Source organism: Phasianus colchicus, chromosome 1, assembly GCF_987193195.1.
Source record: "Phasianus colchicus chromosome 1, bPhaCol1.hap1.1, whole genome shotgun sequence".
NCBI lineage: Eukaryota > Metazoa > Chordata > Aves > Galliformes > Phasianidae > Phasianus > Phasianus colchicus.
The window spans coordinates 49,742,808-49,768,293 of NC_143436.1; the positions used below are offsets into that span (position 1 = coordinate 49,742,808).

Here is a 25,486-nt window from a genome sequence, read left to right on the forward strand (position 1 = left end):
AAAGAGCCTTTTCACATAATGTTGATGTAGTCTGTCTAGACTTCAGCAAAGCCTTTGATACTGTCTTCTACAGTATTCTCTTGGAGAAGCTGGTGGCTCATGGCTTGGACATGTACCCTCTTTGCTGGGTAAAGAGCTGGCTGGATGGCCAGGTCCAGTGAGTAGTGGTGAATGGTGACTGATAATGAATGGTGTTCCCCAGGTGTCGGAACTGGGGCCTGTCCTATTCAATACCTTTATTGATAAACTGCATGAGGAGATTGAGTGCACCCTCAGTAAATTTGCAGATGACGCAAGTTGGCAGGAACTGTCTATCTGGCAGGGGGTAGGAAGGCCCTACAGAGGGATCTGGATAGCTGGGCTGAGGTCAGTGGGATGAAGTTCAACAAGACCAAGTTTTGAGTCCTGCACTTTGACCACAGCGATCCCAGGCAAGGCTACAGGCTTGGGGCAGAGTGGCTGGAAGACTATAGAGGAAACAGACAAGGGGATATTGATCAGTGCTTGGCTGGATATGAGCCAGCAGTGTGGCCAAGAAGGTCAGTGGCATCCTGGCTTTATCAGAAATAGTGTTGCCAGTAGGAACAGGGAAGAGATCATCCCTCTGTACTCAGCCCTCGTGAAGTCACACATTGAGTTCTGTGTTCAGTTTTGGGCCCCTCACTACACAAAAGACATGGAGGCCCTGGAGTGTGTCCAAAGAGGGGCAACGGAGCTGTGAGTGGTCTGGAGCACAAGACAGGTTCAGGTTGGATGCTGGAAAAACTTCTCTGAAAGAGTGGTCAGGTGCTGGAACAGGATGCCTGGGGGGACAAAGGGGTCGCTGACCTTGGAGGTGTTCAGGAAACACTTAGATGTTGTACTGAGGGACATTATTTAGTGGGTGATGTTGGTGATAGCTGGACAGTTGGACTGGATGATCTCGGAGGTCTTTTCCAACCTTGGTGATTCTGTGATAATGTAACTAATTTCTTTGTAAATGGATTGTATGCTGATTCCATGTCCTTTTAAAAATGCCTGTAATATAAATATGTGCATGTTTAAAGGAAGCAAAAAGAACAGGAAGTCTTTCTTGGAATTCCCAAAGTTTCATCTTCTGTGGGATGGTTTTGCAAGTAGTCTTGCAGTACACTTATTTCTAACAAGTCAAGCAGCACAGTTGAAGTCGTGTCAGAGAGGCAAAGTCATACTGACCTCTCTCATCAGTTGTTGTAGCTAAATATATGAATGTAATGGACAAATTGTTTTCTAAGCGTGTCCTTGCTGCCTTTATTTATACTGGATCCTTGACTTCAGTTCCAATGGTAGTTAAACTTTGTCTTGAGCCTTTAAGGATAACACTGCAAATTACTGGTGTCTCACATGCCCTAAAATGAAAAAGATCAAGGAGCAATCAAAGCAGTAAGCAGGAGGCACGAGGGGAGATGCTCTGGAGAAGCCGGATAAGTCAGTGAAGCATTGAATTGGGAATGTTTTTTTTGTTTCCTGATGTTCTTCATAGACAGTGCTGTACAGATTTGGAGGTTGGTATGGTGAATGAAATGTGAAAACTGAATCTGAAAAATAAGCCATTGGAAGTGTAACAAGACAGTGTCACTGCCTTCTTGCCAGATTGCACGAGATTTGTGGATACTTGGATTTTTTATAACCATTGCAGCTCTACAGGATGTTTTTAGTGGTGAAAAGCTCTTGTTTAGACAGCTGTTCATGTTGTTAGTGATAACATGATGACAGTGATGTAGGAAAACTGTGTCTGGTTTGCTGTGTCTACCTGGAAGCAGAGAGGAAGGAGTTTTCATTAACTGGCTGCTTATAGCTGCATTTAGGTGGCATGTAAGTGTAGGTACAGGTAAGGATTTGTTCTCACTTCACTGAGGAAGAGTCAATCATATGGGAATAAAACCACATAAAATGTTAAGATTATCATAGCAATTCAAACCTTTCACAAAGCTGTGTCATTGGCTCTATGGTAAAATATGAGAGTAAATGCAGAAGTCACAGGAGTGGCCAATACAAAATATTGAAGGCTAGTAGAAACAAGCTTGTCTTCTGTTCTGACTTCTTTCTACATTGAAACAAAACAAAACAAAAATCTTTTTTAAAAAAAGCAAATACAAAACTCATACCTGTGATCAGAGTGTGGACATGCAATGAGAAGAGCTTAAAATAATCCTTTATTCGATATTTGAAGTAGTTTGCTAGCCTTTGAGGTCTGAGAAGTCAGGACTTCCCTCCTGCTGGAAGACATAGTACTCCATTACGTACACTTCTGCTTGGCCATTGAACAAAGTATTTTGAGTATAAACATAACCATTTTTTTATTTAGCATTCATTTATTACGGCTGCCAGCAATTGCATTTTGATAGCAGTACAGATAAAATCTACCAACCAGCTGCTTTAAAAACAGGTAATAAAAGATTTCTCTGAGAATTCAAACGTACTTGAGTATTAGCTGGTCATATTCTGTCTGTCTCTATAGAATCATCTCATGTTTCTTTTCTCACCATTCTTGCAGGATGCTTTTTAAGGAAAGCCGGAGTGTTCACAATCATCTCACTTCTGCTCCGTGAGTATTGACAGCTCGTTAGTAGCTTCAGTACATAGTATCTCTTTATGCTACCTCTTTTTGGGGAGAGAAGGGAGATATTTTGGGGTATGTTTAAAGGCATTTATAATGTTCATAAATGTTTGATTGTTTAATTATTAGGTTTACACCTGAAATACAGTATCACAAGAATGTTGTAACTTGTTTTTTGAAGTGGCTGAATGACTTACGTGGGTATTTGTGGACTAACACTTTTTCCTTAAATTATTCTAAAGCACTCTACCCAGCGAAATTTAGACGGTGGTATATTGAATCCAGTAATTCTTGCTCTTTTCCTCGTAAATCTTTGTAAACACAGTAGGTTTTGTATCTTAGTGAAATTTTACTTTCAGCATTTTCAGACAGTGCTGTGTCCTTCTTAGAATTTGCCCTCATTCAATAAGAGCTCAACCAATTATGGCTTTGAATACTACCCAAACTATAACTCTCATAATATGTATGATTATGTAGAAAATATACAGTGTTAATGGCAAAACTGAGTCAGACTCCACCTACAAAAATGTGGTTTTTTTTAATTTATAGTTGCTTAGAATAGGAGAATAAGAGCTGTGAAGTGTTAATCTGTTAATCCTTTTGAAGAAATAGAAATTAGACACAATTTGAAATGTTGAAGCAGGCAATTGATAATCCTCAGTACTGTCTTTGCATACATAAACTGCCACTGGTGCTACAATGTTCATTTGCACTGCAAAAAAAAAAACCAAACACCTGAGAGATCGTTAAATGGCCCATTGCAACAAAAACTAGTTAGAACTATTTCATAGTGGACAAGCAATGAAAGCCTTGGAGGAGAAAAAAACTGGTTTTGTGGTTTGAAATACAAATGGGAACATAAACTATACTACTGCTTTGGTGACAAAAAAAAAACCAAAAAACAGCAATATAAAGTGAAATTACATAACCTTTATCCTTTATTGGTGATTTTCATTTAGATAAAGCTCTACTGAAAGAAGCTCCTAAGATTGTGGGGGACTGAAATGCCCTGAATTGAAAAATTACAAAAAAAAATCTCTTAACTTGATATGCATCAGGCTATATCAGTAATTCAGTGAATTTTGCATCTAATTTACATACAAAGACGACAACAGTAGTTTAAAGATATTCTTTCTCCAAGTCTGTATTTCAAGAATGCTCTATTAAAAAAGCTGGAGCCTAGTAGTCATCCTCTTAGTTATTTGGAATATAATCAGGGTGGCACTAAAACTGTTTGCCTTTCTGTCTTCTAACGTGTTTATCTCCCTTGCTTTAGGGCAAAGAAGAAAGTGATTCTGGCACCTAAAGCCAAAGTGAAGGTAAATGCCTTTTTACATATCTGACTTCTATATGACCTTTTGGTACAACCAGTTTTCTGCCTGTGATCCAGAAAAAAATCTATCAAAAGGGTTCAATCAGAAAATCCTACCTTAAGGAAATGCTGTTAGACCTTATTGGCTGGTAATCATATGGGCTTTAAACCATATAATACAAGAGATTATCTCCATAGCTTCATAATATTAAGCTATATAGCTTTTTGAAAATTGGTTATGAAGAAAGTAATAGTTCTATTAAAGTTCTAGCAATTTCTACCCAGTGATCAAATTAACTATCCTGTTCTTTGCAGCATAGATTGTTTTTAACCTTGTAAAACAACAGTGTGAGATTTTAAAATACAAATATTAAACTCACACACAGGGCATCAATATATCATAGATATCCTAATACGAAAACTTCAGTAGTAGATTTTAGGTTCCTCTGAGTTTATAGAATAATAGTATTAAACTAAAGACTTTGAATCTACTCTAGAAAGGCTGTTAAACTTTCCTTTTACTTATTTTTTCATTCTTAGGACTCTAGTCCAAAGAAAGAACAGAAAACCTGTATATCTTCAGTTAATTCAAGTTGTGCTACTACACTGAGTACCGGTGCACCTGTCTGCACCCCATCCAGCTCTAGCTGCACACCAGCTCCAGAGACTATCTGCTTGGACGACTCACTGGATGAAGACCTCTCTTTCCACCCGCCCTCACTGGACTCTATTTCTGATGCTCTTGCAGTTATCAATAATGGTGCCAAGGGATCTCCTCTTGGATCCACTATAGAGACACCAACATCCAGACCTCGCCCTGGGCTGAGGGAAGAGAAACTGGCAAGCATTATGAGTAAGTTGCCTTTGGCAACTTCTAAGAAAGTAGAGCCCGCTCAAACACCCCACTCATCAAGTCTTATTGCTGGTCACACAGGGCCAGTACCAAAGAAACCCCAGGACTTAGTTCACACTGGTATCTCTTCAGGCCTTATTGCTGGATCTTCAATTCAAAATCCTAAAGTTTCCTTAGAGCCTTTGCCAGCCAAGCTACTTCAGCAAGGACTACAGAGGTCAAGCCAGATCCAAGCTGCTGCTGCTTCTTCACAGACTCATGTTTCTTCCTCTAAAACCCAAGCAGCTATTTCTACCACCTCTCAAAGACCCAAAGATGCTAACATCTTGGTATCATCTTCTGAGGTTCAAGGTGGTTCTTCAACGTCACAAATGACAAAGGTGCACCAGCATTCAGCTGTACAGCAGAAATATGTATCTCCTTTACAAGCAACTATTAGTAAATCACAGACCAATCCAGTGGTGAAGTTGAGCAGTAATCCCAAACTGTCTTGCTCATCACCAGTCATCAAAGCTCAAGAGAAGTCTGTAGTGTATCGCCTGCCTTTGTCTAATCCCTCATCTGGAAGTGGCTCTCAAGTATCTCACCCACTGGTTTCTCGGACAACATCCAGCACCTCTACCTCTAGTAACTATTTAGCCAAGGCTATGGTGTCGCAGGTTTCTTCCCAGGGTTTCAAGCCTCCCTTCTCCATGGCTGCCTCTCCCAAACCTGCTGCCTCTCCCAAGCCCACTGCATCAAAGCCCTCTGTGACACCTAAGCCCAATGCATCACCTAAGTTTTCATCTAAGTCCACCTCATCCCCCAGGCCTGCAGCAACACCCAGTTCTTCCAGTTCAAGTGCACTAGTTTCCCAGAGTAGTCACTCCAGCAACACTCCCCTACATAAACAGACCAGTGGTGTAAATATCAGCAGGCAGTCTCCCACAATGAATTTGCTGCCCTCTAATCGCACCTCAGGCCTTCAGCCTGCAAAGAACCCTCAGGCTTCTTCAAAATTGCCCAACTCTTCTCCTTCTGGAACTGTTGGTAAAACTAATCTGGGTGGAGTTGGAATGAATGTACCTGCCAGCAGAGGCAGTAACCTTAACTCAAGTGGAGCTAGTAGGACTAGTCTGTCTGGGGGAGCAGGAAGTGGAACACAGGGTGCTACTAAACAATTGTCAACTCCACACAGACCATCTTCTGCCTCAGGGTCTCCAGTTGTAGCAGCCAGTGTGCAGGTATGCATCTGAGTTTACATTTAAATCTGACATTAGTATTTATCACACGTTGTAAACATTCTTTCTTACAATATCTTGTTTTGAAAATGAATCAGAAACTTAATGTTGACACTTCACTAAGTGTAAATGTTAATATGGATGAAGCACTTTCAAAACAGTGAATAGGTATTTCCAACTGATGTAACATTCAGGGATGAGATGGAAGGAATCCTCAGTAAAAAAACAGTTGGTCTGCAGTATGAATTTTTTTTTTTTCTTTAAAGAGAGCTCTATAAAAGGTGATCTTTGTGTGGCTATATTTTCAGGGTATGCAGTATTGTCTTGCATTTTTGAATTTCTGTATTGTTGCCTACTTATCTGTAAAGAATGCTTATATAAAAAGTCTTCTTAGGCAAGCTTTGTGATTGGTTTACAAAGCTGGAGTTCAGTTGTTTGCGGTTAGAGTATAATGCAAGGCATGTATTTAACAGTGTAGCACTTTTGTAAGCATTTGTGATTATTAAATATGTATTTTACTTTGTAGGATCTAATCAAACTGAATTAGAGGTTTATCTACATGTAAAGATAGTAGAAAAGACTTGAGAGAACTTGTGCAAAACTTTTACACTGGAGATTAGAAAAAGTCGTCATATAATACAAATGTTTTGAAAATACAATCCTCTAAAATCCATGCAAACCTATTATTTGCCCAGAAGACAACCTACTTTATGCATTCTTCTTAATGGGAACAATTTAATTACTGAAATGATTTGAAGTATTCCTCTCTTTTTATAGTGCTCTCTCTATTGTGAAGTCTGTACTACTTAAGTTGAGAAAGACGATATCAATGTAAATTAGAGTCTTGATCTGTAGCAAGCTAGAAAAATGATGTATTTTTCTGAATGATGTACATAGCTATTGCATTGTAGTGATATATACTCAGGTTTTCATAATGCTTTATAATAATCTTTTAGCCTGTTAATTTTTCTTAATGCAGCTGAAAAACAAGAAGAAAATGATCTTCATGAGGTATTTCTGTGGTCTTTCACCCTGCCATACCTTGGAGCAAACAGGGTGTTTGACAGATTCTAATACAGCCTTCTCCTTATTTTTGGGTACTTTGAATGGAGGAAAAAAAAAGAAAACCCAGCAATACATGCCCTGTGTAAGGTCCACAGGGGTACCACAAGCAGTTTAGAGAAGAGCTAAGCTTAAATGCGGTACAGTTTGAGCACTCTAGAAGGTGCCTGAATACAAACAAGGCTGCAGTGTATGGTCTGGGGATGATTTTTTTGGTGGAATCCACAGTATCCACTGGATTCAGCTGTTGTGATGTGGAAAAAAATTGTGAAATGATTGTAGTAGTTCTTAAAGTTGATGAACATAGGAAATGAGCAGTATTATGTGAATTATGAGATCAGTTCCTGCAAACCTTGTGCAGTTATAGGCAAATCATTATTTTTATAGAGACACTGATCACTTGGATGATGAAAAATGCATCTTGGCAGGCAGTGATGTTGAAGAGAGAGGCTGCTGGGAATGTGGTGGTTAATCAATTATCATGAGCATATACTGTAATACAACAAAATAGTGTTCTGGCATATAGAAGGAAGAAATTAGCTGGAGGAACTGAGTTACATATGGCATTACAAAGTTAATAATTGTGACTTCACATGTTTTGTTTTTTTTCTTGACACTTCAGAAGGTACTTTGGTAATGTAAAACACTTCAAGAGAGTTTTCAGAGGAGGATAAAACATTTGCTAAGAGTTCCTTCAGTGCAGACTGAGGCTCAGTCAGTGTAGTATATTCAAGAGAAGATGATAATCAAATAACTACACAGTCAAAGTACACTGAAGGGAGAAAGATTTGTGATAATAGGACTTCTTTGGCCTTAAAGACTTGCTGGGTACTATGTAGTAAGAACTTTGTTACCCTTCTTAATACACTGCGAACGACTGAAAGTGAATTTCCATTAAATGTTTAGGTATTTCATTCCTGTTTAAATCAGGTGCTACTGATCTGTCAGATAAAGATAGTACAGAAGTTGCTTTTTAGAATATCCTACTTGCATGGAAGATCAAACTAATATGATTTCATGTGATGACAAAAAGGTGTTTGTAACTTGGAAGAGTTTCCAGTAAGCATTTCCCTCCTTTCCCACTGGATTGGTACAGTTGCTTACTTGAATATAAACTTGCACCTGCTGTAGCTCCTCAAAATTTTAACAAAGTATATTATGTTGTATTTTGAGAACATAAAGCCAAAATAATGTAAAATTGAGCAATTATCTTATGTTATTTCCTTAAGCTCTATCTATCATTGATACGCTTGAGCAGAATACCACTTAGATTTCTAAGGATATTAATGACTCGAATTTACATGACTGAGTTGAACCTTTTGTGAGGTGCTAACATAGTTGAGATGGCAGCTCCTTTACGGCACTCTCTGTGAGTACTTTCCCTCAAGTAAACAGGTTCTTGACAGAGCACACTAAAAAGCTCCTTTCTGGTTTGAGGCTTTTTACGAAGGCAGAACTGTAAGAGATTGCTGCATGGCTTTTATTTTGTTGTACAGTGAAGATTACATAGTGAACAGTTGCCATTTTGTTGTACATGGGCTTAGTGTGAAATTAATACAGCTAAGGTGACCAAACCTGTATGTCCTTACAATGTTTTCATCCACAGTTTTCTACTTGTGAAATGAAGTCTCAGCAGCTTCACTCCTAGGTTGGCCAATAGAAACATTTCTTATGAGAGTCTGCTTTGTACTTGCTTGCATTCACAGGGATATGATTTTAAAATGTTGTCTTAAGCAGCACTAACCTTTCTTTAGCAGGTTTCATGTAAACATCTTAAGACCCAAATGGTAATAGAAAATGTTTCTCTTTTAGGAGCTTTCATCACTTAACTATTTATATAAGTTGATATTACACAACTCGGGGAGATAAGTTGTCCAAATGCACAGATTTTGAGCCTTGTTCAGTCTCTGAATCTTGATAGCTCAAACATCCAAATGCATGAGTTTGAGTCTAATTCAAAATGCTTCTCTCTGTACTTAGTGTTTTTTAATAGCTAACTTGAGAACTGAACATTACCTTATTGTAAATTATTGTAAATTTAATGAATGAAATATTGTTAAATAAGAACAAACCAAGCAGCTTCTAGATTCAGAGGAATTAATGTAATTTGGGAACAGTTGTATCTAAAATATTCTGGCTAATCATGCATTTTCATTTTTAAACTGAGGTGAATTTAACTTGTGACATATGTGGGGTGGAGTTTTCATTTCTTGCCTCTTGCTTTGAAATATGCACTTGTGTGTTTCTGTATAAACATTGATACGTATATATTTGTATGTATATGTTTATGTCCTGGTAATATGACTTCTCTTGAAGTGTGGTGATTCTTACATATGGATTTGAGTTTTCAGAAATTCTTGCTTCGAAGAAGTCTTTTTAGAAATATAGTTAGCATTGTGTTAAGACCTGTATTTGGAAAGGAGAAAGGAATAATGTGCTTCTAAAGATCTTCAGACTTGTGTGATAATTTAAAGGAAATCATCTGCAAAGCTGGCAAGAAAAACAAGAGGTGAACCTTGCATGTGTAAATCTGAGATATGTTTGTGCTTGTTTAGTAGGTGAACAGTGGGAATTGCTCCTATATGGCTAAGGGAATATCTATGAATAGCTTAATGTCCTTTTTAACCAGAACACACTTAGCAGTAAGCAGTTTTTATCTCCCTAGAGGGCACAACTCAAAGCTTTTAAATGTTGAAGTACTACTTTTCTTTGTACAGTCAACAGCAGGAGCATCATTACTGGCTAACGCCTCACCTCTGACTCTCATGGCATCACCCCTGTCTGTAACCAGTCAGAACGTGACGTCTGCACCATTAACTCCTTTTGGGATGCTGGGTGGCCTTGTTCCTGTGACTGTGCCCTTCCAGTTTCCCTTGGAGCTGCTTGGCTTTGGGACGGACACAGCTGGAGTGACAACCACCTCGGGATCTACCTCAGCGGCTTTCCACCACAGCCTAACTCAGAGTGAGTGGAATTCCTTATCACACTGCTGTGTGGAAAGAGGCATCCTGAAAACAGAAGTTAAGAAGGGAAGTGCTGTAGTTCTGTGATAATGAGTACAAGAGAAGAAATGTGATTTCTTCTCTGGTAAAAAAATTTTTATGTATTATCCAAATATTAAGAATCACCTTTTATAGATGATAATAACTTCACTGTTATAGTATAGTTGTTTTTTATCATGCATTTTTGAGTTAACTTGTTCTCTTGTCCTTAGAAAGAAATGCCTTAATATTCTCTTTATTTCACAATACAAAGATGAGACCTGAAATAATGATTCATTAAAATATCCTTAGCTTAGACCCTGTGGTACCAAACCACTTTCTTACAAAAAAGTGTGAACTAAGATAGGATTTACTATTTCTAATTGTTTAAAAGAAATTATTTAAGCTTTTAATCTGTATCAATTTTGGCCTTTCTGCCAAAGGAAATAGTATGAAGAATTGCATCCCAGTAGTGAGGCGTGAGCCTTGCTCTGACTTTGATTAACTAGTTCTGAACAGGTATGTTTTATTGGCTTGTATACCAGCCATCAGAATACTAGTATGTATTTATTTTTGTTGTTGAGATGTCTTCACAAATCTATGCAAATTAGCACACTACTACATTAATTTCTGTTTCACAAATGCAAACTTGGTCTTTTAGTTTTATTTTTCATCCTTGCTTTTCTCCTTGTTTTTTTTCTCAGACTTACTGAAGGGTTTACAGCCAGGTGCTCAGCACGCAGCAGCGTTATCTCACTCACCTCTGCCTGCTCACTTGCAGCAAGCTTACACAGGTAAAGATAATATTTCTCTTAGTACTTTTTATAACTTAAAAAAGCAAGTTATATTTCTGCTCTAGATTGAAATAAAATGTACACTATTTAAAATTGGTTTAGAGAAGACAGGAAAAAGACCAAGCTTTGGTAGCAGCAGGTAGTGCATTTTCTGTTACAGCAATAGTTTTAGAAATGGAGCAGTTTTTTTCTGTTTATGTTCAATACCAGGAACAAAAAAAAAAAACCCTCAAAAATATCAGTAATACTTTATTATTGCAGTTGTGGAAACGTAAGCCTCCAAATTCCACCAGTAGAAAAAGCTACTACTACTCACTGGATATTCTCATGATTGTTTACAGGCTGTATAGTCTACACTGGAAGGGGGTTGTTTTTTCCACTACTTCTTAATTTCTCCTTTGGAGGACAAACTGACCTTTAAGCTTAGAATCTTTTTGATGTTTCTTGCAGTTCATGTGCACATGTGAACAGTGTGATACGTTCCTAATGGAACACTAATCTTCCCTTGGAATTTTAACATTGATAATAAAGTTACATGTTTTGAGAGGAGTAGTTTGAAGTAGAATAATTTTTTATGCTTGTCAGACCTAGTGCTGAAAGGTCTCAGTGGTGCACTAGTAGGAATTCTTTTTGAGCCAGGAAGGGGAACATGAAAGGTACCAGTGTTTCTGTGGATTCATCGTCCTGTTTTTTGGAGTACTTGGCTCCAAAAACTGGACAGTGTTGTGTCAGGGCTCTGAAAATAGACCTATCACCTGTATGTTGTATGAACTTCAACTTTCTTGTCACCACAAGGGCTTTGGAGTGACCTACAATTCTCAGAAAGTAAAGAAAAGCTTGATTTTTCTTGGTTTATTTTTGGGGTTTTTTTTTGTGGTATTCAGAGCTCCAACTTCCCGTTAGTGAGGTGGTATCTTTAGGTATATAGCTTGATGTCTTGGGTTTCAACAGTGCTATTTAAACCAAAATAATAAAAGATCTATAGAAAATATGTGAAGTCCTCTACACTATAAAGAATCCACTTTTTGGTGATGTTAAAGATGAATATTCCAAATATGTTGTAAGTTATAAATTTTGTTCATGCTTTTATTCTTCCACTTCTTTTCCTGTCTTTTAAACTACAGATGGAGGCCAAAGTAAAGGGGACACTAAGTTACAGCGGAAAAACCAGTGACTTCTGGACAAGCAAGGGAGCTGAAGCAGTTCTGGTTGGCTGACAGAATCTGCCCAGTTGGGGAAGTGCTTATTTGTCACAGGGCTGCTGTTTCTGTCGATGTTTACATATTCTGATCCCAAGCACTGTGGTGAGAGGAAGAAGAAAAAGAAAACAATACTTGATCAAAGAGAGAAGGAAAAAAGGGGGACTGGTCCTCCTCCTGGTCATGCAGACTGGTCATAGTTTGATCTCGCCTAAAGAAACAAACTTTTTTTCATTGTTCTGATTGGCTTTTAAAAGAAATTGATTGTCAAACCCACAGCAGCACAAACATTTTTTTTTCTGGGTAATCTTCAATAAAGAGTTGAAATAATGAGAGGAGCTAGAATAGGTTTCTCCATCTATTGCATGAGGTGAAGTCATCTACTTTATTAGTTCCTGAAGTGCCCGGTATAAGATTATATGTAGGTCCTGAGTGTACCATATGGTTTTGGGCCAAAGGTGTAGAGTAGAGGTGGTGCTGGGATACTTTATATTGTATTTAAAAACTTACAGAAATGCAGGTTCTGATGTGGGCATTCTTCCAGCTTTACAAGGCTGTTTGGCTATAGAGAGCCTACATTAATCCCAAGAAGCTGTCTTCAAAAACAGATCTCCTGGTACATGAGATGTGAGAGACTACTAGGAAACCATTTGATCCTTGCTTTCTATTTTTTCTTTTTTTAACATAATGATTCTTACTCAAGGGAGGAAAGATGTTTGGGAATTTTTCATCTTACAGAAAAGGAAAAGCCACATATTATTGGTTAGGCTAGCATTTCTTTCCTACATCTGTTTTTTTAAAGGCATTCTGTGATTTTTTTTCTGTCTCTCTGTTAAACTTTCTTTTCCCTTCCGTTTTGTTTATCCTACTAAAATTAAGTAGTGTTCTATCGTATCTTTTATGAAACATGGTAAGTTCTTTACCCATTTTAGATCTTTCTCATCTTTCATGCAACTGCTCCCAAAAGCCATGCATTATCATGATTTGGTAGTAAAGGAAAGCGGAATGTGACTTACTCCAGAGCCAGGTTGATATTGCTTCAGGCATTAGCCAAAGAGGAGTCGTTCGAGAGCGACCAGAGGTGCCTTCTCTTCCGGGGGCTGATTGGGTTGCCTCCAGCATTTCTAGCCCCTGCTGGCCTGAAGAGTTTCCAACCTGAACTCTTCCTTACATGGTAGCACAAGACAGCAAAGCTGGCTTTTTTTTTTTAATAGCAATACATGGACTGGTTCATTTGTAAGGTTAGGAAGTATCCAGCACATGTTGCACTTTTGCCACTAGAACAGAACTATGCTGTTGAGTCCCTTGTGCTGTCAGATAAAAGGTGAGAATAGCAGAAACTAAAATAAACCATGAGGAGAAAGAAGCAACTAAAATGGTATTATGTCCTTCTCCTTCAACCCTGAAACATTCCTTTGATCAGAGATGCTGAAATTCTTAATACCCAGTCTTTCCAGTAGTTTGAGGTGAGTTTGAGCCAGTGACTACAGCTTGTCTCACCTTCCAGAGATACTTTGACTCGCAGATAAGGAATCTTCAATGTTTTTTGCTAGATTAACTTATAGCTTTCAGGTTACTTTTACATGTGACTTATTTTTCTTAGACCAGAGAACAATTTCTTTTCTATTTAGAGCTCATTTTAATTTTATATAAAAATATATATATACATGAATCTAAAATAATATATATTGTGTATTTAGTATAAAAATGTTGGGTTGAGCTCAGCAATAAATGTTTTTGCACAACACTTCTGTAAAAGACACATTGAATTAAAATAAGATACATTAGTTCTTGAATTTCACTCAGTAGCATCAGCCAATTAGATGCTTTTTAGCTAATGCTAATGTTTTGTATGCGGCATGTTGATTAGACGAACTTGCATCTCAGTCAAGGTTATTTAGAGTTGAAACATACAGCTACGTAGACTCTTGCATTCCTAATAATATGCATATTCTGTTGAACGTTAAATCCCACAAGCTATGTAGAGTGCAACTTTATCTGATTTTCTTTCTCTTCTCCGGGAAGGGTTGAAGGAAGAGAAGTTTTTGGAAGCCTAACAATGTTAGTTCTCTGAATTCTGTCAAACCTGATACATTTTCAATAATGCAAGTAGCTAAGGGAGTTGCAGCAGTGAGCCATCAAGCAGCAATATATTAAAAACAAATAAAACACCACCGCAACAACAAACCACACTAAAAACCAAAAACAAACAAACAAAAAACAAAAACAACCAAACAACCCTGTCCTAAGAGTTCTACCTCTTCTGTGTTTTCTTCATCAAGGCATCTCATTCAAATTTGCATCTTTTGTCTTTGTAGTTGCTTCATGAAATTTTTGACTGGGGGACTTATAGTAACAGCACAAATTTCCTTTCAACATCCCTCTCTTCCTGGAAGTATGCCTCACCTTCAATTGAGGGGTATCTACTCCAAATCTTGAGGGTAGGAAGTGAATTCTGTCTGTGTGGCCTATTGAGTCTTGAGGAATGAGTGAACTGGTGAAAATAGGTAGGAAGGTGGCATGAAGATGACCATACATTCTTCCTGAAGCAAGTTCAGATAGTCCACCGGAGGCTAGCTGTTTTCAGTTGTTATATTCCTGAGCTGCTTGGAATCAGCAGCATAGTGATGAAAGGATCTGCATTGCCTTTTCCCTATTCTCCTGTGTTAAGCCAAGCAAGGCCAAATTAAAGGAAATAATAGAGTGGTTCTGAATGACCTTTGCAGGTTGCACAAACAGGATGGGGAAGTGAAAAATTTCTGCAATGTCCAAATGCAAAATTAATTTGATGTTTTACTATTTTCTGCACAGCAGCTCTCCTAAAGTCATTTACCCCCAGATTTTTACTCCTTTTTAAGGGCCTTTGGTAATAAATACACTGTAGTTGTACTTATTAAATAACCCTCAGTATTCACAAGCAATAAGAAAGCCAAGTAGAGCTGTCTTTTCCAGGCAGCAGGGCTGAACTCGGTTTGGGGTCTGTACATGAGCTACCACGTCAAGCTCACTGAAAGCCCCAAACAAATGCAAGCAATAATTTCAAACACAGGTTTTAGATGTTAAAACCCTCCAGGTAGTGTTTTCTGCAACATGATCCAAAGTCCCAAAAGCCACGGTAGCTATTTTAAATCCTTTTGAGACATTTGCAAAGTAAGAAAGAAGGTGGCAGGCTAGATGAAAAATGGGCTGCAAAATTTCTGATACCTTGGACTATTACTGCGGTATTCTCTCACTCCAAGATGCTAACAGCCTAAATCACTTTGTCCAGCCTTGTCAGTTGATTCAAGACTAATATTGAATTAGTAAGTCACAAGTGTGGATGCTGTGGGTTTCACATCTGTTTTCTGCTAATCAGAAGTAACTTTTAATTGCCTGGGTTCTGCTTCTTGTTTGAATCCAATTAGAGTTGTCTGATGCACAGATCTGGGGGTGGGACAGGTGCCAAGAGCCTGTTTCAGTCCCTCAGTCCCATTACCTGACCCTTCCTCCACACTCCTTCTCCACCTGGTGCAAGCTCCTTGAGGACACGAAAACAGAGAAATCCTGCAATCTCCCAGTCTGACAACAGTTGTGTGAACCATTAACCCTGTTGGAGTCGTCTTGGACCCCAACTAACTTTATCACATTTGCTGCTACATTCATAAAATGAACTTTTTGGCTGTATTTATTAGCAAAATTTAATCTAGTTTACAGTTTGTTTTCTTTTGAGTAGTTTTTGCCCACAGATGGATTAGAGGTGTTGGGGTGTTGGGTTGTGGTTGTTTTTGTGTTGGTTTTTTTTAGTGGGTTGTTGTGGTTTTTGTTTGTTTTTGTTGTTGTTTCTGAGTGAATTGTTAAAGGCACAGTAGTCCCTCTCCTATTTTTGTTCTGGAGGTTGAGGGTTTTTTGTTTGTTTTTTTTTTTTTGTTATTTTTGTTGCTGTTGTTGTTGTTGGTTTGTTTTTTTTTTGCAGATGGCGTTGCAGGAAAGCCTGCTGTTAGGCCAAGCCGTGGAAAGATTCCTCCCACACCTAACTTCCATCTTTTGCTGAACTGGGGGGAAATCACTAAAGGGACACTGGCTTTTTCTTTCATAAAATGATTCAGAAAGTTAAAGCAGTAGGTAAATGACTGATTAATTAACACTTTATGCAATTTTAATTTTGAAAAAAATTTAAGTTGGTAGCTTTTTTGATTGGCCCAAGCTCTGGTGAAATGGCTGTTACCCTCCATGACTTACTTGATTCAGGCCTTTGTCCTTTGTTTAAGTGCCTTTTTTTATTTTATTTTCCTACCCTCTTTAAACTGTTCTCAGAGATCCTGAAGTGCTGGAAGGCATTTTGGAGGAAAATCTTAAGCTTGCCAAGATGGCTTTATGCTGTTATACTATTTTTCCCTTTTGTAAAAAAAAAAAAAAAGAAAAAAGAAAAAGAAAAAAAAAGAAAAAAAAAAAAGAAAGAAAAAAGTGTGTAATGTATGTGACTCGTAGCTGCTGTACCATGGCGTTGGTTCTGTATGTTTGTCCTTTCTTTTCTCTCACACCTGCACACATTCACACACTGCAGTTTTCCTTAGGCTCCTGTAACGCATAGTACGCCATTCTGCTGTCTCTGTTAATGTTTGCATACGAAGAATGAATGCTTGGGCAAAGGTGGCAGTATGGTAAAGGGGGGTGTGTGTGAGTGTGTAAACGTGTGTGAGAGAAAGGAAGAAGTGGCTAATGGGAATAGAACTACTTGCATTTTTCTCTGAAGGTTTTAAGTTTGGGTCTTAATTAGTTCACAAATACAACAGACAACTTTAAATACTGGACCACTTCACACTATTACTGAATTTGAAACAAATGTGTGGCTAACATAACTGTAAGGAGTGGGGAAAGAAGATGAAAATAGCTTTCAACAAGTTTGAGTGGAGATGAATCACAAGGAATCCTGTGTACAGCTTGTCATGTCTTTTGACACTTGTTTGTGTAAGGATTCTTACATTTACTAAAATTGTCCCTTCCTACCATGTGTTATGTGTAAGAAGGAACTCGTTACAACCTGCAAGAGTACAACTACTCTGAAGTTTAACTTCACTGTACTTTGCAAGCTGCCTAAGTCATTCACATCAAGTACTTGTCTTGTAATTTTTCTTGCTGAGATTTCATTTGTTCTCTTAAAATAACGAACAGTAAGATCATGTATTGTTAGGTGCAGAACACTAAAAACAGTGTCTGCTTATTTCCTTGTCTCTGACAAAATTAGCAATCTATAGTAGAACTTCTAGTAATTTTAATAATTCTGTGCTGAGGATACATGTAACTTACTATTGTTGCAATCATGTGTACCTGAAATTAGCAATTCATCTGTTGATCAAATGCTAAACTTACACAAGCATCACTAGACTGCTAGTTCTGTGATGTGTTTCCACTGGGGAAGATACAGTTTTGAGTTGCAGTATGAAAAAGGTCTGTTTACCTTCTCTTTTCAGAAACCAGAGTGAGAATGGCTAGCGAATTCCTTCATACTGATGTTGACAGTCCATCTAGAGAGCTAAAAGTAGGATATCAAATACAACATGTTCCTGTGGCAGCCTAACCGCTGTATTGCGTTTAAGTGAACCTGCTTAAACTAGGCCATAGTTTTTTGTTTCTTTTCCTGTTGTTGTGGTTTTGTTTTTGTTTTTGTTTTTTTTTTAAATAATCTTTACCAATCTAATGGTGCCAGTCAGAAAGAATGCTATTGCTGGTAGCTTGTTCAGATGGAGTTAGAGTGCTTCCTTATCTGCCTTATGTAAGCTGCTGAGAGCGACTTCAGTAGTTGGCTACATCCACCTATGGCAGTGAATTGCTCCTACTTGTCTCTTCTGCTATTAGTTCCTTTCAGGCATGTCTGCTCTTCATCCTAGGCTGATTGAGAGATCAGTTATCCACAGCTGGTGCTGCTAGTTGCAGTGCTTTTCACACGTGGCTGTTCAAAAATCAGCGTCTGCTACTCTAGAAATCACTGCCTAAGTAAGTAAGGCTGACTTGGTAACATGAAAGATTACCATTGCATTGGGGAGTGCTCTGGCTGTGGAAGCTTCTGGTATGGCTTCATTGCCTGTATTCTGTGACCCAGTGATACCCTGCTGCTGTAATAGCCTTTGAGGGCTGTGGGAAGCCCCACTGCTGCTGTGTTACGCTGAGAGATCTCAGCATGGCAAAACTGGGGAAGCACAAAGGTTCCCTAGGGCCATTTTTTTTGCACACTCCTTGTAGATGATACTGTGCTAATCTTGTCAGTAGTCAAGGACATAGTTCTGTTATTTTGTAGCCATTTTTTGACAGCTATAGTTCTACAGAGCAACTCTAGAAGAATGACATTTTTGTGTTTTATATCTAGAAGTGGATTTCATCCTCTCTCCTTGCCCTCAGCTCCCGCTAATATAATAACCATTAACTAACAAGTTTTTCTTCATAGTGAAGTAATCCAAAACAAGCAGTGCACACTAACTCCTATCATGCTTCAGGATGTGCAAATATATTCTAGGAACAGGTACAATTACATTTGTTACTGTCCACTACCAAGAGGAAAAGGTGAGAGAATTGACCCAAAGCAGTTGGGAGATAACACTGCTGCAGACCAGGCCAAGTAGCTGCTGACACAGCCAGAGTTCCTTTGAGACTACTTAGATTTCACCAGTGGAGTAGGAGGTGGGAGAAGAAACATTCTTGTGTTCTCAACTTTCTCCAGATAAGGCCTTAGTTTGATTAGTAGTCACTAATATCAACTATGCAGATAAGTATTCATTACATATTTAAGTGTTACGTGCGTTCCTTCCCCCAGCTACCCTGTTAACACATGTTCAAGTTCTACCCAAAGAAAATGGAATATTTTTGGAATGTCTTTAAAACTCCTTTTGTTAAAGTGAAGAAAGAAATTTGTATATTAAAAAAGAAACCCTCTTGCTGGTGCAACACCTACTGTCAAGCCTCATGAAGTTGCTTCATGAGGGAATCTAAAATCGCCTCTTGTGACAGGTTTCAGTCTGAGAGCTTTTGGAGTAGTCAGCTCTCAAAATCGGTTTTAAGAAGTCGTAGTTGATGTTGTTTATTAATGTGCAGATTGGATACGGGGAGAAGATAATGAGATCCTGTGTTTCCTTCCACTATCAGAAGTGAATTAAATCAGTTTCTCAGTTAAATGAAGTTGTTTCTAAACAAGGGCAGGTATGAGCTACACAGTAGCTGGATCTTCAAATAAAAGCAAAATTGTGATTCCCCCGCTATTCCTGACTGATCTTTTAGTATTGTTTGTAACTACAAATAACAGTTTAGCTCAGAGGTGAGAACTGTAGTGTGTGTATTATGGCCGGTAATTCCATCATGTAGCAATTAGTACCATGTTCTTGCATTGTTCTCAGATCTCTGTTGAAAATAGATGGAGAAATACTATTTTTGGACTACTATTTAAAAAAAAAAAAAAAAAACGAAATTCATCACTACTATTTTCTCCAAAAAGTCTACTGAGCAGTTATATTTTAGCTGTTAAATTAGTACCCTTGTTCTGTGATTTGTCTTTTGTAGCCTTCTTACCAAGGGTTAGAAGCATTTCACGAGTAATTACGAGTAATTCTAGCTTAAAGTCAGGTTGCTTATAATAAAAGGGCATCTGTGATTATAACTTCTGGTGATACAAAAGCACGATGTTCAGAATATTTCATTGAAGATACAGGTGTGGATGCAAGTCCCTGCAGTTCTGCCTGGTGATGAGGCTGAATCAAGAGCAGAGCTTTCAAATAAATCCCTGCCTACCCAGCTAGTGGCAGCAGGGTCCTCCCACTGACAGAAGTCTAGCCTCTACTCTTTGTTGTCACATGTAGGATATGTACTTTTAGCAAGTTTAAATATAATCAGCTTAACCCCATCTGACTTGCTGATCCCCAGGTGAATGAAGGAAGCTATGTAAAGTCAACAGCAGAGAAAATGGTGGGCAAAGCATTTTCCTGCCTTTCTTGGTGTAGCTTGAAACACTTGGCCACTTGTCTTACAAACAAAACTGGCGTTCTTCATAGACCTCTGCCCTAAGCAAAGTGGTGCAAGATGGCAGACCTCTTTGAATTGGTGATTCCTGTGATGTTCTACTCAGTTTAGTGTGAATTTGCATTGGATCACCTTCCTGCTTTTTAATACTTGCCTAATTCAGATCGTAAGGCTTAGTATCAGAATTCTCACAGCCAGGTGCTTACCTGGCTTGCTCTCCAAACTCCCCTGTGAAATGCTCCCCTCTTGTGACCGCAAGCCTGAACAACCAAACGCAGCTACGGCTGGGTGATTAGCACCACTTTCTTTTGGATTTTTAGAGAGGTGTGTTCCACTAACGTCAAGGAATACTGTGTTTTAAATGTGTGATTTCCTTCCTCTCTCCTTATAAAACTGGACCTGAACACAAGTTTTGAGTTGTTGCTTTTTTTTTTTTTTCGTAATAATCTCAGGACCTGAAAGATTGTAGCATTTAGTGTGTCTTAAAAATGATGTACTGTACCAGCCATGGATTTTGTAAATACACCTGTCTCCCTTTTTTGTATTTTAATTTTTAAAAAACGTGTAAGGCTCTTTGCCAGAGGAACTGGTGCCTGCTTAATTTCCATCCTGAACTGAAGAGGGAGAAGGAAGAAGCTGCTGCCACAAAAGCCTGCGTTGGTTCCAAACATGCACAGTTCTGGTCAGTTCAATGACTATTAGTTTTTTAATTGGGAAGCCGGTTTGTTCTCTTGCACATTCCCAGCTGTGACGGGCAAAGCCCTATCAGGGAAACTAATTAAATCTCTTATGACTACTCTGTGTTTTCACTCCTTCCAGATGCTCAGGTTTCCATCCCTGAGACAGGTGGCATGTTCAGAAGTCGGGGTTATTGGGCATTCTGCAAGAACAGCTGCAGAACGTTTCTTCTCTTAGTGCTTTGGTCCAAACAGGTAGCAGTGTTTGTGTCCTACAAGAAGCCTTGCAGGTGCCACCTGCTTCACCTATTCCTGGAGGGATTTTCGCTCTTTTTTTTTTTTTTCCTTCTCCATTCTGCTTTCCTGAAAGCAGAAGACTTTTTGGCAGCAGTTTTGCTCTGGGCTCCACGTTTAGGCAGCAGGCCCTGTTCTGCAGTAGGAGCCTTACGCAGTTGGGTGTAGCTGTGCCCTGTCCTTGATGGCGACAGGCTTTTTCATGAGTGTTTTCTTTTTTATCTGTTACGTGTCTGTGCTGTATTAAATAAAGAGGAATGTACATAAGAGCCCTGTCTGTGTGATTTCTCACAAAATTAAAGATGAAAAGCACATCTCGTAAAGGGCCGTTGCTCTGGGCTTATTGTGGGATTTTCCTTTGTTGTGAATTCGAGCGGGGAGCATTGTTACGGCTTTCTTGAGCCGACCAACCGCAGAGGGAAAGGACGTCCCGGAGGCCGGCAGCGCTTCAGAACGACACCCCGCCTGGCCCACCGCGCTCCAGAGCCGCAGGCGAACGAAGGCCTAACGGCTCCCAGAAGGCTCCGTGGCAGGGAGGTGGGACGGAGGTGCTGCCCAATCAGCGCTCGCTAGATAATAACTATAAAAGGAAGAGGGGAGGAGATAGGGGACAAGTAGGCGCCGGAAAAAGCTTTTTCTCGTGGCAGCCCCAGTGGCCTAATGGATAAGGCATTGGCCTCCTAAGCCAGGGATTGTGGGTTCGAGTCCCATCTGGGGTGGTCTTTTTTTTTCCTTTCCAGCTGACTGTAGCATTGCTCTCCGTTTTCTAATACGTGGTGGCTGCGGGGCGCCTCGACGGCTGAACAGAGGGCGAGTGGGAGCTATTCTAATAACGACCTGAATGCGGCTTTCGCGACCCTATTGTAGGCCTAGCAGACAAGGCGGATGCCCACCATCTGCAGCTGAGCCGCTTTCATTACGCAGCGTTCACACCACGCGCTTCGACATCCAGCCTCGTGACGCAGCGGGTGGGCGGCGGCTGCTTTGCTTCCGGCGCCCCTCAAACCCGTGAGCGCGCGTCGCTCCGCCCAACGGCCGACGGGGGCGCTCGACCTTCGCCATCTGACCTCTGCTGATGGGCGGAAAACTGCGCGAGCCGCCCGCTCTCTGATTGGTCGCTGCGGCGCGTCGCCGGCGGCTGATTGGCGGAGGGCGAGGAGCGGGAAGATGGCGGCGCTGGGCTCTCCTCTGCAGACGTTGCGCGGGCTGCTCCGCGAGCTGCGACACGTCAGCGGTCGCGCCTATCGCGACACGGCAGCCTACCGGCACGTCCTCGCCGCTTTCCGCGCTCACCGGGTACGGCGCGGGTGGAGAGGCGGCCTCCGGGCCCTTCCCCCGCCGCCCTTTTCCCGCCGCTATCTCCGGGCCTCTGCTGCTTCTCCCCGCAGGTGACCAGTGAGAAGCTGTGCCGGGCCCAGCAGGAGCTGCACTTCCAGGCCGCCACCTACCTGTGCCTGCTGCGCAGCGTGCGGCAGCACCAGGCCCTGCATCGCGAGTACCACGGCCGCGGGGAGCGATCCCCCGAGGAGGTGGCGGGGCTGGTGGGTTTCATGCTGCCCCGGCAGCCGGGGGGGAAGGGCTGAGGCCGCCCCGTGCCGCCTGCTGCTCGGTGCCGAATAAACGCCCTGGGCTGTGGAGCTGCCTTCTGGCTTGTGTGTTGTGTCCGCTTCGGGTTGGGGGTATCAGAGCCGAAGCCCGGACTCGCCACCAACTGTTTAAGGAGGTATAAACGTGTTTGTTTTCTTCCCCTGATCTTGTAGGTCAGAGGACTTCAGAATTTCCCATTGCGTGAGGAATTCTGTATTCCTCTGAGAGCAAAGGCCCTATCTTTACAGTGTTGGAGGGTGAGCACTGCTGCAGCAAAAACATTCAGTTTGAAGACTTTGACCCACAGCTGCTGGTTGTAAGTTAGAGAGAATGCAGCTGAATGAATTGCTTGTCAGTGTCCTGGACTTGGGTGATTGAGACTGCAGGTCTTCTGTGTTTCATTAAATGGAGACCTGATGGCTGCTGGTTGTACCAAATACTGGCACTAAAGTACTGCTTCCTATTTATTTCCATGGAAACTACAGCAGATACAAAGAGCACAATAGCACTGTTTGATAGAGCAAATTCTCAGATACAAAACACCATTTTTCAACATATGCATATGCAATAAAGTTTTGCCAACGATAAACAAGAGCCTGTGTGCCATGCTCATAGAAATCTGCACGGCCATTTGGAACGTGGCTGGTCTTTCACATCACTGTTGCCTCTGCTGTAACACAGCACTCACCTCATCATGGTGCACACATCCACTGTGTGGTCTCCATAAACATTCAGCAAAGATGAGTGAATGTCACTGTGTGCCATTTTTTCCACATGGAGGAATTCAGTGACACGCCTTTGCTTCATGCTCTCTTCCATGTTAGACGCCATTCTCTCTGATTGCCCTTCTGTCTCAAAGCAACAAAATGTAATGGAATGCTGGTGGGAGGGTGCAACTTCTACTGCCATGCCACCAACATCTGCTCTGACATCATGAGCCAACATAATAAAATAGGAGGCATTACTTTCAAGCAGCCCTCGTATAAATCATGTAACAATGAGCTATAGTCACAATAATACCACTGTTCTCCCTTCTCACAATCTGGAACAGTGAATCATTTTTTTTATCAGAAGAGAAATAGTAGCTCCAATTGTTGCTGCCCACTTCTCACAAGAGCCTCAAATTCTGTGCAATACGTGTAAGAAATCTTTAATCGGGGTAACTTACAGTGGATAAGAATGTGAGGCTTGTTTGTAATTGGGGAGGAGCTTAAAATGACACTAACAAAAGAGTGCTTCTTTTGGCTCTACTACCAGGGAAAACAGTATGCTATCAGGAAGCACTGCACACAAAATAGCTTTGTCTAATAAAATCAGAATAATTTGAGTTGGAAGGAACCTTTAAAGGCCAACCAGTCCAAATCCCCTGCAATGAACAGGGACAACTACAGGTTGCTCAGAGCACCCCCACCCTGATGCTTGAATGTCTCCAGGGATGGGGCAACTACCACCTCTCTGGGCAACCTGCCCCAGTGTTCCTGCTAAAGAGTCTGTCCCCTTCTTACAAGCCCCTGTTAGATTCTGAAAGGCCACTCTCAGGTTTCCCCAGAGTCTTCTCCAGTCTGAATAGCCCCAGCTCTCTAAGCCTGTCCTCATAGGGAGGCATTCCAAACCTTAGATCACTTACATGACCTTCCTCTGGATGTGTTCCCACAGATCCACGTCTTCTTTATAATGAAGACTTCCTGTCTGGCCGCAGCACTCCAAGTGGATCTCACAGTGCAGAGCAGAGGGGCAGGATCACCTCTGTCTCCCTACTGACCATGCTCCATTTGATGCAGCTTTCAGTTGGTTTAATGGGCCGTGAGGGCACGCTGCTGATTCGTGTCCATTACTTCCAAGTCCTTTTCACACAGGCTGTGCTCCATCCTTATATCCTCCAGCTTGTACTGGTAGCGGGGGTTGACATGTGCAGACACACTTGGCTTTGTTGAACCTCACCTCAGGTTCTCCTGGACCCACTGCTTGAGCATGGTGGAATCCTCAGGTGTGTCAACTACACTACGCAGCTCGGTGTCATCTGCAAACTGCTGAGGATACACCTGATCCAACTACCTAAATCCACATGCTATCATTAACACCAGCCCAGCCTCAAGGCACAGGAGATGGGCACAGCAGATGGCCGGGGAGATCTGGGTGATGTGGGTCAGGTAAGATGCACGCTGTAAGCCTAAGGTTTTGTAGGCTATAAATTGCATTGGCAGTTCTGCAGTCTCACCAGCTGAACAAGAGGAAAGCTTTTGGTTTTTGGTTTGTTTTATTTTCTGAGTGGATTGAGGATTCACCTCGTCCAACACCTCTCGTATACCATAATGACGACCAAAACCAAATCTGACAAAGGAAACAATAAATCCAGGGCATGCTCAGACTGCCTGAGGAGCTCCGGGCCAGGAATTCTTCCACAAACGCATTGTAAGGACTACTTTTGTGCGGATTCATTGCACCTTCCCCACAGTTCGTGTTGAATCCCGACTGGGGCGGGGCGGCTTTTTGTGTCGCCTTTTCTTTCGGTTGCACCGAGCAAAGTCTGACAGTGTAACGCGTCCCCTGGCTGCGGGCGGCAGATTCACAGCTGAGCCGGTCCCTCTACCAGTCGGCGGCTGCGGCCGGGCGCTAGAGGGCAACACGGCGGCTGAAGGCACAACAAAGCGCCCGCCGCCGCCAGGCCCAACGCCGCGCACCCGCCGACGGGGCGGGCTCCCCTCAGGGCCGCCCGCCGAGCCCGTGCCTCACGGCGCCTGCGCGGAGCCGCCCGCCCAATCACCGCGCGAGAAGCCGCCCGGCCCAATCGGCGGCCTCGCCGCGCCGCGCGTCACAGCGCGCGGCGGCCAATCAGAGGGTGCCAAAGGCTCCGTCCGCGATGACGTCGCGGAGCGGGTGAAGGGGGGGCGCACGACGCGTGCGCGCGGGTTTCCGTTAGCGCTGGCGCGCGCGCGTGGCAGGCGT

General features: G+C 41.4%; 2 protein-coding genes and 1 non-coding gene across 6 annotated transcripts in view; all 3 read left to right on the plus strand.

Moving 5' to 3' along the window:
- The window catches only part of UBN2 (ubinuclein 2), a 55,264-nt gene extending 34,044 nt beyond the window's left edge, over positions 1 to 21,220 (plus strand). For all 4 annotated transcript variants that reach the window (XM_031600320.2, XM_031600322.2, XM_031600323.2 and 1 more), the window contains 6 exons: positions 2,516 to 2,566; positions 3,855 to 3,897; positions 4,431 to 5,966; positions 9,743 to 9,989; positions 10,711 to 10,800; positions 11,925 to 21,220. In XM_031600320.2, coding sequence (XP_031456180.2) covers positions 2,516 to 2,566; positions 3,855 to 3,897; positions 4,431 to 5,966; positions 9,743 to 9,989; positions 10,711 to 10,800; positions 11,925 to 11,974 — 2,017 coding nt within the window. In that variant the 3' untranslated portion in view covers positions 11,975 to 21,220. The remainder of the gene's footprint in view (positions 1 to 2,515; positions 2,567 to 3,854; positions 3,898 to 4,430; positions 5,967 to 9,742; positions 9,990 to 10,710; positions 10,801 to 11,924) is intronic.
- Positions 21,221 to 21,599: 379 nt separating this feature from the next.
- TRNAR-CCU (transfer RNA arginine (anticodon CCU)) lies at positions 21,600 to 21,672 on the plus strand. The gene has a single exon. It is a non-coding gene; the product is annotated as a tRNA-Arg (tRNA).
- Positions 21,649 to 22,590, plus strand: FMC1 (formation of mitochondrial complex V assembly factor 1). Its single transcript, XM_090141277.1, has 2 exons — positions 21,649 to 22,249; positions 22,342 to 22,590. Exons 1-2 carry the CDS (start codon positions 22,121 to 22,123, stop codon positions 22,534 to 22,536), a joined length of 324 nt encoding a protein of 107 aa, XP_089997403.1. The 5' UTR covers positions 21,649 to 22,120; the 3' UTR covers positions 22,537 to 22,590.
- Positions 22,591 to 25,486: the final 2,896 nt, after the last annotated feature.